At 34.6% G+C, this 15,665-nt stretch overlaps 2 protein-coding genes across 6 annotated transcripts; one reads left to right on the forward strand and one right to left on the reverse strand.

Annotated features, from left to right (window-relative positions):
• The first annotated feature begins 178 nt into the window (after positions 1-178).
• LOC127069397 (integrator complex subunit 12-like) lies at positions 179-1,926 on the forward strand. Of its 3 annotated transcripts, XM_051006374.1 has the most exons (5): positions 179-344; positions 449-629; positions 709-1,068; positions 1,175-1,247; positions 1,315-1,925. In XM_051006374.1, the coding sequence occupies exons 2-5, from the start codon at positions 471-473 to the stop codon at positions 1,611-1,613; spliced, it is 891 nt and encodes a 296-aa protein (XP_050862331.1). In that variant the 5' UTR covers positions 179-344; positions 449-470; the 3' UTR covers positions 1,614-1,925. The 3 variants fall into 3 exon arrangements, with proteins under 3 accessions (XP_050862331.1, XP_050862330.1, XP_050862332.1); XM_051006373.1 differs by having other exon boundaries at positions 199-629; positions 1,315-1,926; XM_051006375.1 differs by having other exon boundaries at positions 203-629; positions 1,405-1,924.
• Positions 1,253-15,640, reverse strand: LOC127069379 (plexin-B). Of its 3 annotated transcripts, XR_007783533.1 has the most exons (8): positions 14,922-15,640; positions 13,329-13,911; positions 12,322-13,241; positions 11,822-12,225; positions 11,216-11,708; positions 7,344-11,102; positions 7,024-7,261; positions 1,253-1,578 (listed from the first exon to the last, which is right to left on the reverse strand). XR_007783533.1 is itself a non-coding variant. In XM_051006342.1 (7 exons), the coding sequence occupies exons 2-7, from the start codon at positions 13,714-13,716 to the stop codon at positions 7,154-7,156; spliced, it is 6,072 nt and encodes a 2,023-aa protein (XP_050862299.1). In that variant the 5' UTR covers positions 13,717-13,911; positions 14,922-15,640; the 3' UTR covers positions 2,177-7,153. The 3 variants fall into 3 exon arrangements, 2 of the variants coding, with proteins under 2 accessions (XP_050862299.1, XP_050862300.1); XM_051006342.1 differs by lacking the exon at positions 1,253-1,578 and having other exon boundaries at positions 2,177-7,261; XM_051006343.1 differs by lacking the exons at positions 1,253-1,578; positions 14,922-15,640 and adding an exon at positions 14,400-14,873 and having other exon boundaries at positions 2,177-7,261.
• Positions 15,641-15,665: the final 25 nt, after the last annotated feature.

Raw genomic sequence — 15,665 nt, forward strand, 5'->3', positions numbered from 1 at the left:
AGATTAATTTCAATTGTAATTTAATGCCTTGCAAAAGTAAATTAAGAACGATATTTTTTCTTGAATTCTAATAATAATCTTCAAATTAATGAAACGTATTGCAGCGAAAAAGAAATTAACGAAATATATATATATATACATTTATTTATATGTACAGAATCGATTTTATACGTATTTTTATTTATATATATCCAGTCATTGTTTCATTGAATTCAATATGGACGTATTCACAAACATATTTAAGTCCATACATTGTACATAAATTTCTTCTAAAAAATTATTATCCTTTAAGAAAAACAGTGCTTCGATGATATTGGATAAAAATTGATATTGATTAAAAACATGTAATATAAAAAAAAAATCAAATCAATGTTACTAAATAATTGAAATAACTCCATTGTAAAACGTACATAACCTTGGAAATTTTTCAAATGGTGTTTTTTTACAGATTAATATATATTAATAACAGAATGTCACAATTAGAATTAGATCCTCAATTTACACAAGGCTTAAGACTTTTACATTCTACAAACAAAGATTCTGCTGAACAGTTAAGGGCGCTTTTAGATGAAATAATTAAACAGAAGTATGGTCCATCTAAAATGCTTTCTAATGTGTTGCACAAAAAGGTATATGTATATATATATATATATATGATTTATATAGTAAAGTATCATGGTGTAATAATAACTTTTATTTATTATTTAGTATATGATGGAAGAACCAGTATTAAGCGATCACAGTAGTAGTAGCAGTAGTAAAAAGAGTAAAAGTTCTTCTAAACATTCGAGTAAATCGAGTAAAAACAGTTCTCCAGTTAATTTACCGGCACGGGATACTCCTCCAGAGATCATTCAATCAGATGACACGTTAGCATTAGAAATTTTAGAAGATGATTTAACTTGTGTAATTTGTAAAGGAATGGACGTTGGAGCAAGAAACAGACTGGTCGAATGCGTAGAATGTCATTCTTTGTATCATCAAGAATGTCATGTTCCACATATATTGGATTCACAAATAGACGTTCCAAGACTGGTGTGGTATTGCTCGAACTGTACAAAGTCTCAGGTGTGTGTATTCAACCATATTATGTCGTATTTGCATTTTGCAGAAATGCAAAATTTAAATGCACAGATATGGAGAACCTTAATGCTTTCATTATAATCTATTTTAGACACCAAAAGAAAGAAGTTCACCAAAGACTGTAATAGAGAGTAAATCTAAAGAGCAAAAAAAATCTAATTCAAGTAAGTACAGTAGTACATGATATTTAATACATAAAATACCATTATGTTATCGTTTCATTTTCTTTAGGCTCGAAGTACTCAGAAAAATACAAATCATCATCAAATAATGTAAATCAATCACAACCTATTAATAGAAATAGTTTTCCATCTGGCATAGGTGGTGGAACGAAGATAACACCGAACATTCATATCATTAGTGCAGATAAGAGATTGAAGGATATGATGAAAAAGGCAAAACAAGAGAAGCGTAGTACAAACAGCAATGCAAATGCCAAAAATTCCTCTTCTGCTTCACCAGCGAGTTCTTCAGGGAAATCTTCTCAGGAAAAATCTGTAATGTACAAAATCAAGTCAGGAGTGGAGTGAGATGTTTAATTTCATTACAGATAACATCCTACCTTAAATATGAAATCGATTGACACATGGTAGCAAGTTGTTTGTCTAGTTTAGTGTATAAAAAGTAATAACATTTTTTTTATTAAGTAAAACATAAAAGAATATTAAATCTTCTTGATATAAATATATATATGGCCAATAAGTTTTTAATATTATAAATAAAATTCATTTGAATTTATATATAAAATAAATAGTACCTAACAAATCTTTATAAACATTATAATTAATGATGTAAATATGGTTTTATCCTTCGCACAACATATGTCTATGACAATAAGTTTTTAATGTAAAATTTATATATATATATATATATATATATATATATATATATATATATATATATAAAATTATAGATAAGTTTTAGTGCATTATAGAGAAGAAAGTATAATTTGTTAATCAATGATTGTACATCTATTACATTGTACGTACTATATATAAAAAATTTTTTACTAAAATTAAATAGAAATTTGTATTATATATAATATTTACTATCTCAATAGGATGGAAAATATACAAAGAAAAATGAGACGACGTCAATTATAATACCAATATATTTTCGCGATTCTTCAAATGCTTACTTCTTTGTTCCTACGTCCCATTGAAAATTTGGCAAGAGTCATTTCGTTCTCAAGTGTAACTTACAATCTATTCATTTGCAGGATGGGGGGGAAGTTGAATATTATTTACACTGATGGGGATAAGAGGGAGAAGGAGCCTTATAAAGGATACAATTGGCACGCGCGCACACAAACATATATGTATCCACACGTACGTAGAGACGTAACAAGCGCGCGCGATTTCAAATGAATCGCATTCATACATTCTTAACAGGCAGATTACCTACAGGATAAAGGAGAATGTCGCTTTCTTTCTTTCTTTCTTTCCAAGCAAAAAACGTAGTGGAATCCACGATTCTTTTACACACCGTACATCATAATTCCCAACCGTACATATACAGAGAGAGAGAGAGAGAGAGAGAGAGAGAGATATTTATTGCTGGGAATAATTACCCTCCCACCCCCATCCTCCATGAAGCTTAACAAAGAGTAATCTTAATTCGACATGATCCTCGGTTTCTTTTTTTTCTCTATACTACGAAGCATGATACACTAATTGGGCTCACGATATCTTCATCATCGAACCTTCTCAGTCAATTACATTATAATACATACGTTGAATGCTGAATTGACAAGCTTTTCAGATGGATGGAGTTGACTGTCGCACATATAATAAGAAAATTATCCAAAACTTCTCTCCGACCATTATTCTATTTTTTCTTTTTCTTTCTTTCTTTTCTGGCTAAGAAGTTATCCATTTTGCATACATAGGCGCGAATCTCATTCGCAGCGCAATCGGGATTTTTTTTGCAAATTATTGTACATACATGAAATATTTTATCTAGCATCTAATACTATCCATAAATCTTTTCAACGTCCCATTCGATTTTTATGAATAATACTTTAATGCCGCATTGCAGATCTTTTTCCGCGAATGTTAAACCCTTTTTTTTTCTTTTTTTTTTTTTTTAAGAACGATCATGTAACGAATACTTATCGTTTCATCCCAATGAAATGATACCTCGTTAATTTTGATAGCAACGAGGAGACACATATTTTTTTATTTATTTATTATTATTTTTTCATTAAATACGCATACATGCGTATTTTTATCTATGTACGTTAATCTGTACGTTTCTAAATATATATATATATATATATACATATACATATACATATACATATACATATACATATATATACACATATATATTATACACATTCACAAGTTTTTAAGTAGAAAACAAATTAAGAAAAAAATGCGATTCAAAAGAGTGTGTCAAGTTAAGAGTGAATATATTTAATGAATTATCTTTTTATATATTAAATTATTTCATGTATCAATGCATATAAGCGTACGCTTTTATTTTTTTTAATTAAAAAACTTGATAACGTATCTTCACGATTAGAAAAAGTTTTATTTTTTATAACCTCTATGATATATTACGCGGCAAAATTGAATCGACTTTTGTACCAAAAGCTAACATTGGTATAATTACGAGTTAATAATAAATCTAAATGTATTTTTTTGCAGTTAAGCGAATAAAGCAATAAAAATGCATTTAAGGTTGTTGAAAGTCACATTCCAAAAGCCATACTACAACGAACAGTCATTATTCCTATTTATTACAAATTTATTTGTCATTTTAAACCAACAAAATATTAATCGTATTCGCTTCTTTGAAAGTTTTAACGCATTACCTGCCACACACCAAAGTAAGTAATAATGTTTATTTTTTGTTTTTATTTAATTTATTTATTTATTTTTTTTTTTAATTCATCATTAAGGAATGAAAAATATATATTCACACTATTTCTAACGAGCGTTGTAAAAAATGGGACGCTCTTTGATTTTTTTTATTTTATTTTGTTTTTTTTTTTTTCGTAAGCGATAATCTTATCATCGCATTAGATCATCATCATTACTAACCTATCATCATTATTTTTTCTTTATTCATTTACTTAGGTTAGGGCAGATAAAGAGTTAATATTTATGGATATTTCATCCATAAAATTGTACGTTTACAATATAGTCATATAATGCGCGTTGGTAAATCGTTGATTTTTATATAAACTAGTACTATATAAGTATAGACGGTTTATGTGTCAATATATTATATATATATACACGATTCTAAAAAATAAAGTAAAAATAAAAACGAAATGCTCTTTTTTTCTTCTAGTACGAATACCATATAATTTGGTCGTCCATTTGTTAATTAAAAGTTCAGATCTATTTGGAGTTAAAAAAGAAAGAACAGAAAAAAAAGAAACAAAAATAAATTATAGAAAAAGAAAAATGACTACGTATTAGAAAGTATGAATTATCAAATCTCGTATAGAAATTCAATTTCATGTTAACACTCACGTTTTAAATGTATGTCACATATATCGCGCTTATTTTTACAATATTTTCGCGAACGAGGATCATACATCTCATTTGTTTATACGAATGTATGTGTTTACAAAAATAATACTAACGATACTCTCGTATTTTCACAATAACATGTTTGTGTAGAAATTCGAGTTAGTTTCGTCTCGAGAATAGAACTTAATACATATATATATATATATAAAAAATAAAAAAAAAATAAAAATAAAAAAAAATAAAAAGTGTATACATACATACAATACAATCTTGCACTCAATTTGATACAAATACGCACAGAGAGACATAAAAAGAATTATGCGAAAAAATGTCGATGTCGTGTACAGATTAACGCACATTTCAATAATAGAGAAAGAGTTAGTCTGTTCGTAATATAAATAAATACAATACATATAATAGAGTGAGATAATATGAATTAATGTCGCAGGGGAGGGATTCTGGAGACTTAAGATTAATTGAAATACAAGGGAGAGTATTGTTAAGTACAAGAGAGTGATTTTGCCCCCAGATTCCCTAGGCCTACATCGACAGAATATCATCAGCTTCACTTTCTTTTCTCGTTCTTTTTTTTCTTTTTTCTCTTTTTTTTCTTTTTTTTTTTTAATTCGATCCGAGTAACACTTTAAATACGTATTTTTTGTTAAACTGATCGAGAATTTATAATGTAGCGCATAAAGAGCCTTGGCAGTGTGCGCTGAATTGATTAAATTCTTTCTTTTGTTCGGAATAATACATGTGTGAGACGAATAACGATCATCTCAAGAATGTGACTTAAAAAATGAGCCAGTCTTATATTAACTAAACATAAAATGCATTTATAAAGGAATACTATGTATATGTCGTTGTAAACGACAAAATTGTCTTGGATGCATTTGCATCAATGACCTTCTTTCTTCCTTACGTCTCGTAAAATAGATGAAAAGTGCTTCTTGACAAATATACACATTTTGTTCAATATTGTTGTTGTCTCTCCTAATCTGATGAAAAAAAAAGAAAAAGAAAAAAAAAAAGAAAAAAAAAAAGAAATTACTGCGTGTGTATATTATGTATATCCAATCATATAAAACATTTTTTTGCATTTGTTATACGGTTTCTCTTAACAATATACGATAAGAATCATCATTATTGAATGATCAGTGTGTTAATAATAATATGTATATAAGTAATAGTAGTAGTAATAGTAATAGTAATAGTAGCAATAATAGTAGTAGTAGTATGAATAGTAGTGTAGTAATGATAGAGATGATAATATAATAGTAGCAGTAATAATGACAATAGTGACTCGTAATTGTAATAATAAAAATTTCACACATATGCGGTCAAGATTTGTTCACTATAGTCCCTTTTTTTTTATCTTGGCCACACACGTACTAGAATGAAATAAACCATGACAATGATGATGATCTTACTGATTTTTTTCCTGAAAACGACGATTGCAAATTACACAACAACGATATTTCATATCCATATGATTGCCTAAAACAAGTATGAACAAAATATGAATTCTAAACAATGTGTAATAAAGACGTTTTTACGTAATAAACATACGTAGATAGGCCTAAACTGACTGAGCTGCTCACATAACTCTTTATCATTTAATTTTTCGCTAAAGTTATTTTAATTGTCTTAATTTAATATTATCTCTTATTTTGCCTCTTTCAACAGAGCATTTAACCCTTCAACTTATAATACATATATAGTCCCTCTCTAGCTAGCTCACTACAATCCATGAAAGTGTGTGTTGCGTGATTTTTGCTTTATATATTTTTCATGTGTATATATATATTTATATATATATATATTTATATATAACATATTAATAATTATATATCGTAATGAAGATAGTAGGCATAGCCACTCGTGCTCGGATCACAGACTACTCGCTGCCGTACACCTTTTGTACAGACAGTCTGGTGGACACAATGGCTTTTTCACTTGTTCTCTTCTTGCACGTATTATTTGTGAATCGTATATATACGTTTTGTTCTATTTATAAATGCATAGATATTCACTTAGTCAGAATTTAAAACTCACATTCACTTTCTAATGAATAATCACATTAATTAATTTGCATCTCTAATCCTTAAACCTATGTCTCTTTATGTACTATAGCACAATATCTTTGAGTAGCCAAGATCTCTAGTGCGAAAGTTTTACATGCAATATATCACACATACTATCATTGAGATTCAAATGAGTATTTCAGTCGCTCATCTCGTCAATATATTTTACAGTAGGCATTCGATTTATCATTTTAAAGTACCTCTATATTATATTACAAATTAGGTTTAAGGATTACAATTGCCGATACTGCTTGTTAATATCTATGCATGTTCGCCAGTGCACTTAATGACACAAACAAAACACTGCAGCAGGATTATGACATCCCGTGCACTATCACGTGGCTATCCTTAGCAAAATCACACATACTTACGGCATTGTTATGCACATGGCGTGTATATTTGTACATATGTAACGAGGTGTATCTGATTCATGAAGTGGAGGCACTAGTCAGTGTTTCTGGAGAGGTCGATAGGTCCTGGGATGGAAGGTAGGAGGTTGTGTCAGCAGGCATTAGTCTCTTCCCCTTGGAGCGTGCACGCTACATTTTCTAGTTTATGTGCTAGGTGTAATTTGCGACAGCCTGCGTCTGTCTCCAAGGCCTCTAAGATCTGAAGTAAACGCACATGTAACGTTGCGTACAGATAAATACGAGATACTGCATCGATAAGGGAACATGAAGGTTTTACTCACTTGTTCGTAATACTTGCTGACATACATGTACAATTCTCTCAATGCTACAATTACGTCAAATTCATTTGCATGAGATGCACTCAATTGTTGCATGGCACTAGACATCTCCTGATCCGTGATCTGTGGCAGCCTCTGTACATCCGTATAGAAACGACCGACCTTTTCTCTGTAATGTGGTATATCCTTGGCAAAAAGTAATTTATTCGACGGAGAATCTTTGCCCAATCTGTGCTCTGTCATGGAGCACGAGTCCATAAATGTCTGCGCTATTACAGAAAGGCTCGAGTCGACTGTCGTAGACTTGTTTATATCGAACATGAAGTCTGGATTTTTAATAAAATTCACCCAAAATCTTAATGGCAAACTATTGGATTTCCACGCGTGCGCCACTTCTGGATCTACAATACCATGTTGCTTGGCAGCTTCGTCGAGTAGATCAAATAACCATTTAACAGCACTAGGCAGTGCTTCATTAGCTGTCAATATCGTATTCAGAAAGTCGTCAACGAACTTTTGGACAGTGCCTTTCGTTGAAAGCAATCTCGTTAAGAATATCTCGGGAATAGCTTTGTGCGTTCGTTCAGGATGATGGTGTTTATTACTCGTGAAACCCATTCCAGGAGGGTAATGTACTTCTTCTATAGGCCTCACCAAATGGTATAATCGTTGATTACCCCCGTGTCCACTCTCAACATCACCGTTTGCCGTTATTATCGGGGGTGAATGTTGAGAATCGAAGTAACAGCCACTAACGGGATGATTATACATTATAGGACTTATTAAGCTGTGATTCGGCGCGGATGGAAGGTGAGTGGACGAGCAATGATTCGCATGTCGATGTAAATGATGATGATGGCCATGATGATGAATCGGTTGTTGTTGATGGTGATAATGAGACGGCTTGCATGCGTGACAGGGTAGTTTACAAGGAACAGGAAAGCCATCGTTTTGTCTAGGAATAAGAGACATCACTGCAGATTCCTTAACGCCATAATGAGCTAATGTATTTATCTTCTTCCATTCACCGCTGCACTTGGTAGTCAGATCTTCGTCTTGAAGCGTTAAATGACCACCGCGGCCATGTCTCCATTCTAGATCTACATCGTGAACGGACGGCCTTAACGAAAAAGGAGTATTCTTGTAAAGGGCATCTAGAATTTTGGATTTCACTTGACTTATCGTGTCGCAATCTAAAACTTTGCATTGAATTTTTTCGTCCAGATCGTCTTGTACAACATGCAAAGTCACAACACTGTGCTCGATTTGTTCTCGCAAAAGTCTTTCCTCTGACAAGGAGTAACGAGCGTCGTGCGTTATAACGTCCACGGGACCTTTCTCTATTTGATGCTTTATAGCTTTGAATAATAAAAATAACGATGAACCTGCGTAATCTTTCAGATAATTATACATACAAAGCGCCATCCAATTCGTAAGCATTTTTTCCACTACAGACTCCGTCCTCCTCAACATAAGTTGTGGATGCTTCGTATTAACTGCTTTCTCGATCAGTCTGAGCAATAAATTCATAAGTATATCAGTCGCATATTCCATTTTGCCCATTAACACTACCATCAATAACGAAGCGACGTTAACTTTGTCTCTAATATTGAAGTCCTTTTGTGCCTCTAAAGTTTCAATGAATGTCAATACAAAATATTTATTATTGATTAGTTGTTCGAATTGCACCATTGCGGCGTCATAATTTGTGCGAGAGACATTGCTGCGTGATCGTGGATCATTCAATATCGGATGATCTATAACCCCAGGGAAAAAGACCTTCATGATGTAATTCTTATGGTCGAGCGTCGGTATGCCGGACGATTCGAGATCCGCTGTTAGGTCTGTCATGTCGGTTTGCAATTCGGCAAACGCCTGCTTACACTCCATTCTAACGTTACTTTCGAGAGTGTCCATCTGTATTTGAATCCTTTTATATTCCCTTTCGGCTTGCGTGCTCTTCCTTCTATAAATGACCAAGACCAAAACGAATAAGAATATAAGACCAAAAGTACCAGCAGCGATACCTGCAATTGCTTCCGGTGGTATCGGATAGGATTTGATAACTTCGTAATGAAGATACCCAATGGGAAATCGTAAACTCCTTCCAACGCGTACCACAACCAAGGGCAAACCGTTTTCTGTTTTTATTCCAAGCTCATCCGTATGATCGGGCTGTTGATCCGGCGGCGTGCAGACCAATTGGGACAAAGCAAGTGAAGTAACGTTACATGGCATCATACCCACGGTAACATTTACATCGGACTCGTCGCTCGCATAATTAAGATTCTCCCCTTCGATGACCAATGTATCTCCTTTGTACAACTTAACGTTACGCGGAAATGGAAAAAACTTTGGATCCTCGACGTATAGCAATCGATTTCTGAGGCTTTGGAAATGCTTTTCCAAGTCCCGGACACTTTCCACGTTGTCCATAATAAATGCAATTTTAAAGGATAATTGAGATTCTTTAAGTCTTATCGAATGCGAGATACTATGACTACCTGTTGCCGTACGTTCGTTGCGATGAAGAGATACGAATCTTCCGGCAACGCTAGGACTTGGACATTCCATTTGCGTTGGATTTAATACCGTACAAACGGTACGATTTACTGGTGTAGGTTCGGTATCAAAATAAACTTCCATTTCTGGCTTTTGGATGGTATCCAAATTCGTGCCATGAACGGTTATCATTCGCCCACCAGAAGCAAAGCTTTTCAATGGTTTGATCTCCATTATAGTAGGATCGTGCGTGTAATTGAATGGATTATTTACCAATGTACGATTCGCTCCATCAATGGATAAAGTTAACTTGTGAATCCTCCTAACACGACCAGATTTACTTGTAACGCAAGTCAATCTTGTACTACTTGCTTGCGTTGCATTTACATGACATGGTAATTCGTCCAAATACGCAGATATCGTACTCCCGATATTTAAATACATACCAGTAATGGCAAGCTGTGTACCACCACTTTGTGGACCAACGGATGGATAAATACCAGTCAGGCGTATGTCCTTGTAATTAAACAACACTGCACTTTCTGTAAATCCAGCGTCATTACCGACAACAACGGAAGCTGTATCCGTTGCTTCGTGTCGTCCTGTTCGACAGACGATACGAACAGACACTTCATAATCTACCAAAGTACATGGGGTTTCGCCAATATGTATTTTCCCTTCGACGTCAATTTTCTTTAATCCTAAATTACTGCCTTCTATGGTAACTAGCGTACCACCTTCGATTGGCCCGCTTAGAGGTTTGATCATGTCTATTCTTGGTTTTGGACATTCTGCAAACGGTGAATGTAAACAAGAATGTTTATACACGCAACTATTTCCACACCATGTACATTCAAATCGAGGATCTCTCGTTAGACAGAGCGAACAGTCTGCGTGTTCCCTATGCGATCCAAGTACTTCACATTTATAGAGAATTATTTTAGTCTGATCTACGTAATGATTGGTATTCCAAACGACGGTCACTTCGGCTTTATACTTTCCCGTGAATGCTTCGTAAGAATAAACAGTTTTGTCACAAACTATAAAACGATTGCTGTCGACTCTTGCTTGCACCTTTAAATTGGCTCCTTCTATCGTAACGATACACTGAAAACCACTGTGCCCTACTTGCGGATGTGGTAAATTTTCTACTTCTAAAATGATTTCTTTAGGTACACTGTTTGGCAACATCAATGGTTCCTTCTGTGGTATGAATCTAGGGCAATACTGAGCTCCGTGTGCAGCAAGATGTGCTTGATTCTATAAATGAAGAAAGAAAACAAGAAAAATTAGTAAAAAAAATTGCGGGATATTAAAATTGACTCTGATTAAGAAATAAAATGGAAATATCAATAATGTCGTAATACACTTACATTTTCTCCTGATATTATACCTTGGCAGCTTGTATTGTGCGTACATTTATTATCATATACACACCAACTGCATGCCCATTGAGATTTGACACACTCTGTACATACGGTGTGCCTAGAGCAATCGAAAAATGCAAAATTTCGAGAAACGAAATCCTTATTGGTTTCGCTTGAACGTACAGATAATGGCACAAGAACGTGATCAGTTCCATCAAGTATATTAGGCCTCTCAGAGATGGATGGTGTAGGACAGGAAAGACCAAAACCAGTCATCAATGCATCAATTGGTTCTGCATTGCCAAAAACGCATTTGTAATTGGCACCTGCTGGCAATTCAGGTAATGTTCTAATCGTTAACTGAACCGTAATCATCTGATTGATAGGCAAATGATCGGGAAAGACTTGTTCGAAATCAATACATTGTTGACCAGTGCCTAAGGATAACCATCTTGGGCTACTATGACTTGCTTTCTGACAGTCACCTCTTACCGTACACCTACACGAAATAAACATAAAAAAATTGAGCAATTTCAAAAGTCCTTTTTTCATGTTTAATTACTTTATTTGAAACAAAGTGTATTACTAAGTAAACATAACGTTTGTATTTACCTTTTTTCTAAAGAACACCAGCCACAGTAAGGATCCTTTGCATCAAGACAACTACTGCAATTAGTATAACTGTTACAGTGCTCCACTTTGACTTTTGAGATTCTTGAAGTTGACAATACGTATATATGTTCCCCATCGGGTGAGATCGCTGTGTCAGGTAATAATCTTTGATCTTTGTCAATTACAATGCTTTCATAAACGAACGCTTCAGTTGCAGAAAGCAAAACTTTTTTTAATATACCGTCGTCAGTTCCAAAAAATGCTATTGTATGACTCTCTGTATTTGCTACAGTCACAGAAGTCACAAACGTATCAGGAAAATGTAAAATTGCTTGACTTACAATGGGTGACACACCAGAAATTTTCAAGCCCACTTCACAAAAATTAAGGATATTCCCAGTGTTCTGTAATATAGATTTATGAAACGAAATATGTCTACGTATGTAAAAATTATGTTAAAACATGAACGTGTATACTCTCGTGCATGCACGTATACTTACACCGGCCGAAGGACATTTTCCATCTTGTATCGGACCACTCACGTAACCCATGTTGCGGTATTTGATAGTACCATTGAAACACATATGAATGTTCTCATTAAATTTCGTCTCTATATCCTGTAGACTGTAGATACAGACTGCTGAACGAGACAAAGGTTCGTTTGTGATACCTTTACTCGGAGAGAACACAGAAACAAACACAGGATCACCAACGGATATACCAAGCTGCATAGCTAAATCGCTTCCTGCTGACGCTACTTTAGCATCTTGTACCAAATTATAAAGATGTTGCTTTCCATCTCCTAAATCTACCATACATTGTAAAGTCACTTCCGTGTAACTATCATAATTTTGATCACTTATACAAATCCTTGCCAATCTAGATGTATATCCCAATTCTTCTTGTTCAGGAAGATAAGATTGTTTCTGTACTAATACAAAGTATGCATAATCACTTGCATTAAACCCATAAACGTATTTGACTAAAAAATGATCTCTATATTTAACATCGATATATACTATCGATTGTTTGTTAAACGAAAATTCTGCAAACTCTAAATTACGAAGATTTCTGCTCGAAATAGCAGGTACGTCATGACGATAGTCTCCTCTATTGGTAAATGTTGTACCTACATACAGGATATTTGTCTTTCCCCATGGATTATAACTTTGACCAATGAAAGCATATGTAGAAGAAGTTTCGTCGTTAGCTGCTACACTGAGAGGAATAAACTCTGGCTTAATGGATATGTTCGACATTTTGTACTTTTCACAAGCACCTTGACGAAGGGAACCACATGCGATTAAGGTTCGTGATTCAAGGTCAGCAATAAGAAGCTTGTTTACATTGTTCATTAGTGTGGTTGTATCTCTTGAAGAGCAGCCTGTGGCATGACACTGGGGATTATCCAATATTGGTCCTAAACATAAAAAACAAACAAATTGAAATCTCTGAAACCGGTACCTAATCTATTAGAGACAAGAAGGCATGTTATATAGTAACTGACCTGTTGAAACATGTTCTTCAAGCTTCAGGTTGGAATCAAGCTGTAAAAGCCTGTTAACAGCTCCAATATAGAGTCTTTTTGTCATAGGATCTATGGCTAGATGATTAAATCTTAGGGCACCTTCTCTCGTTGTATTTGGATCTAAGGCATAAAATCCATATTGTTGACTTTCTTCTGCAGGAAACTGTGCAGTAATGTGTGGTGATTTATTCTCTTGCGGTGGTACAGTAGTACTGGCAGGGGTGTCTATTGCTGCGGTTACCAATACCACTAAAAACCAAGTGGCAACAGACATGGACGAAAATAATGATCCATGGAAGGACGGTTGCAGCAAGCACGGTGAAAATATCGATGAAATAGAAAATGTTCTATATTCCAGGAATCTCATGGTGTGTATACGACACCTAGCAAAGCACTTGCGCGCACGCTAGGCGTGTGCGTTTGTGCGTATGCAAGGCTAGGGTAGGAAGCTTAATAGGTATAATTAGGGTATAATAACCGCTGGTAGAACGCCAATATGAATACGTTACTACCAGCAATATGTATGGCCAGGTACCGACATGGTGCTCACTGTCCGGTACCCCTGAAACAATAACAAATACATACAGATAAGTATAAAAATACATACAAGATTAAATGACTAATTAACCAAGCAAAGATACAAATATTTTTTTTTTTAATACAAACGCATAAACTTTACATCTACCCTACATGTAGAAATCAAGGTTATCAATTATTTGTATCTTTTCTTTACAGTTTAATTTTTTGCCATTGCTTCAACAACTATTTAATCAACACTAAAGTATAAACTGCATTGTTCTAGTAAAAGAGAAATGTAAATTGCCAAAATCTTCTTATTAGAATATATGTTTACATTTGTTTCATATCAGTAAGTCAATCAATGTATCTCCGACACGATAATTACATTGAAACGCAACAAATACGAATGATAATCGCGTTATAAAAGACAACATATAATTCGAACGAATAGAACATTTTATACGATTTTAACATCGATGACAGGCTAAGGCAGATGGCTCCACGCTTTTAAGGTAACATCGTATCACGCACCGCCCTTCATTAATGTGGCCAGCAGAACTGTCTTGACAGCTATAAGGCCACTGTCTTCGCACAAAGGCAAGAACCTTGTCTCTTGTAATTTAGCGCCCACCGGAACACAAAAACTTGTCGAGTATACATAGATTATTTTCATTGGTCGAAATACGATATCACATCGCACAACAATACGAAATATTAGGAGAAAAATGATTAGGTAAAACAAAGAACAAAAAACAAAAAACAAAAGAAAGACGTCTATCTAGAGAGGGAGGGGAGAGAGAGAGAGACAGAGAGAGAGAAAGAGAAGAAGAGAGAGAGGGAGAGGGAGAGGGAGAGAGAGAGAAAAAAAAAGAGATGCTTGCATATTTAAACCTTTCGTAGTATAGAATCACAAAGAAGAGAACTTACATTATCAATCACTTGTATATAATATTATCACGACACATGTAAAAAAAGGGAAAAAAGAAAAAAGCAAAAAAAAAAGAAAAAAGAAAAGTCGTAAGACATATTTGATTTTATACTTGATCGAATTACCTTTTCCACGAAAGAGTGAAGACGTACGAAACAGCTCTAATGTGAAAGAATCCGATGTGAGGTGAGTCGCCACGGCTACGGCACATCGCGGATATGCACCATGTCTCGTGAGCCTCTATCTCGATCGAATATTTTCTACGACGGGACACCGTCGCACACAGTTGAAAACTTGTTCTTCTATTTGACAAGAAGTTACGGTCCTTCGTGTCGGCTAGCCCGCACGTGTGTAAATTCGAACAATGTGTCCGTCGATTCACAACACAACACTGAACAGGGAGTCGGAATAAGCCGCCATTAAAATTCGACCGACGATAGAGCCTGCTCGCACGAGTTTAGGGCAAGTTGGGGGCCGTGGCTGCGGCATGCGCTCCTGTTCTCCCTCTCCCTTTCTCTTTCTACTACTCGTCCTTTTTTCACGGGCTTAGCCCTCTCTTCTTGTCCTCTTCTTCCCTCCTAATCACCGATACCCGTCGCACTTGTCGCCGCGTCCCGCTACTACAGCGCTTTCCATCGGATCAAATTGGAAACCATCTTGTTTCTTTGTCTTCCTTCCTCTCCCTCCTACGTCCAAGGACGATACATAGAGTTCTATCCAACTTTGAAAATTATCGAAACAATTAAGTCCAACAAAATATTTAATATTTGGTCGCGTCTTATTTAAGCGTTAATAATTGTTACCTGTGCGTGACCGTGGTTTACAATCTAACTCGTAACAAAGAGAAAAAGACTTTAATCATTCGTAAT

This window comes from Vespula vulgaris, chromosome 15 (assembly GCF_905475345.1).
Source record: "Vespula vulgaris chromosome 15, iyVesVulg1.1, whole genome shotgun sequence".
In the NCBI taxonomy this organism is placed as follows: domain Eukaryota; kingdom Metazoa; phylum Arthropoda; class Insecta; order Hymenoptera; family Vespidae; genus Vespula; species Vespula vulgaris.

Bases quoted from the DNA above. Each gene is read 5' to 3' on its own strand.
- LOC127069397 (XM_051006373.1), top strand. From the start codon at position 432: ATGGTGTTTTTTTACAGATTAATATATATTAATAACAGAATGTCACAA. The intron at 630-708 runs GTATATGTATAT...TTTATTATTTAG, and splicing joins CTAATGTGTTGCACAAAAAG to TATATGATGGAAGAACCAGT. The intron at 1,248-1,314 runs GTAAGTACAGTA...CATTTTCTTTAG, and splicing joins GCAAAAAAAATCTAATTCAA to GCTCGAAGTACTCAGAAAAA.
- LOC127069379 (XM_051006342.1), bottom strand. From the start codon at position 13,716: ATGAGATTCCTGGAATATAGAACATTTTCTATTTCATCGATATTTTCA. The intron at 13,242-13,328 runs GTCAGTTACTAT...TTTTATGTTTAG, and splicing joins TGAAGAACATGTTTCAACAG to GACCAATATTGGATAATCCC. The intron at 7,262-7,343 runs GTGAGTAAAACC...CGTTTACTTCAG, and splicing joins TCAGCAAGTATTACGAACAA to ATCTTAGAGGCCTTGGAGAC.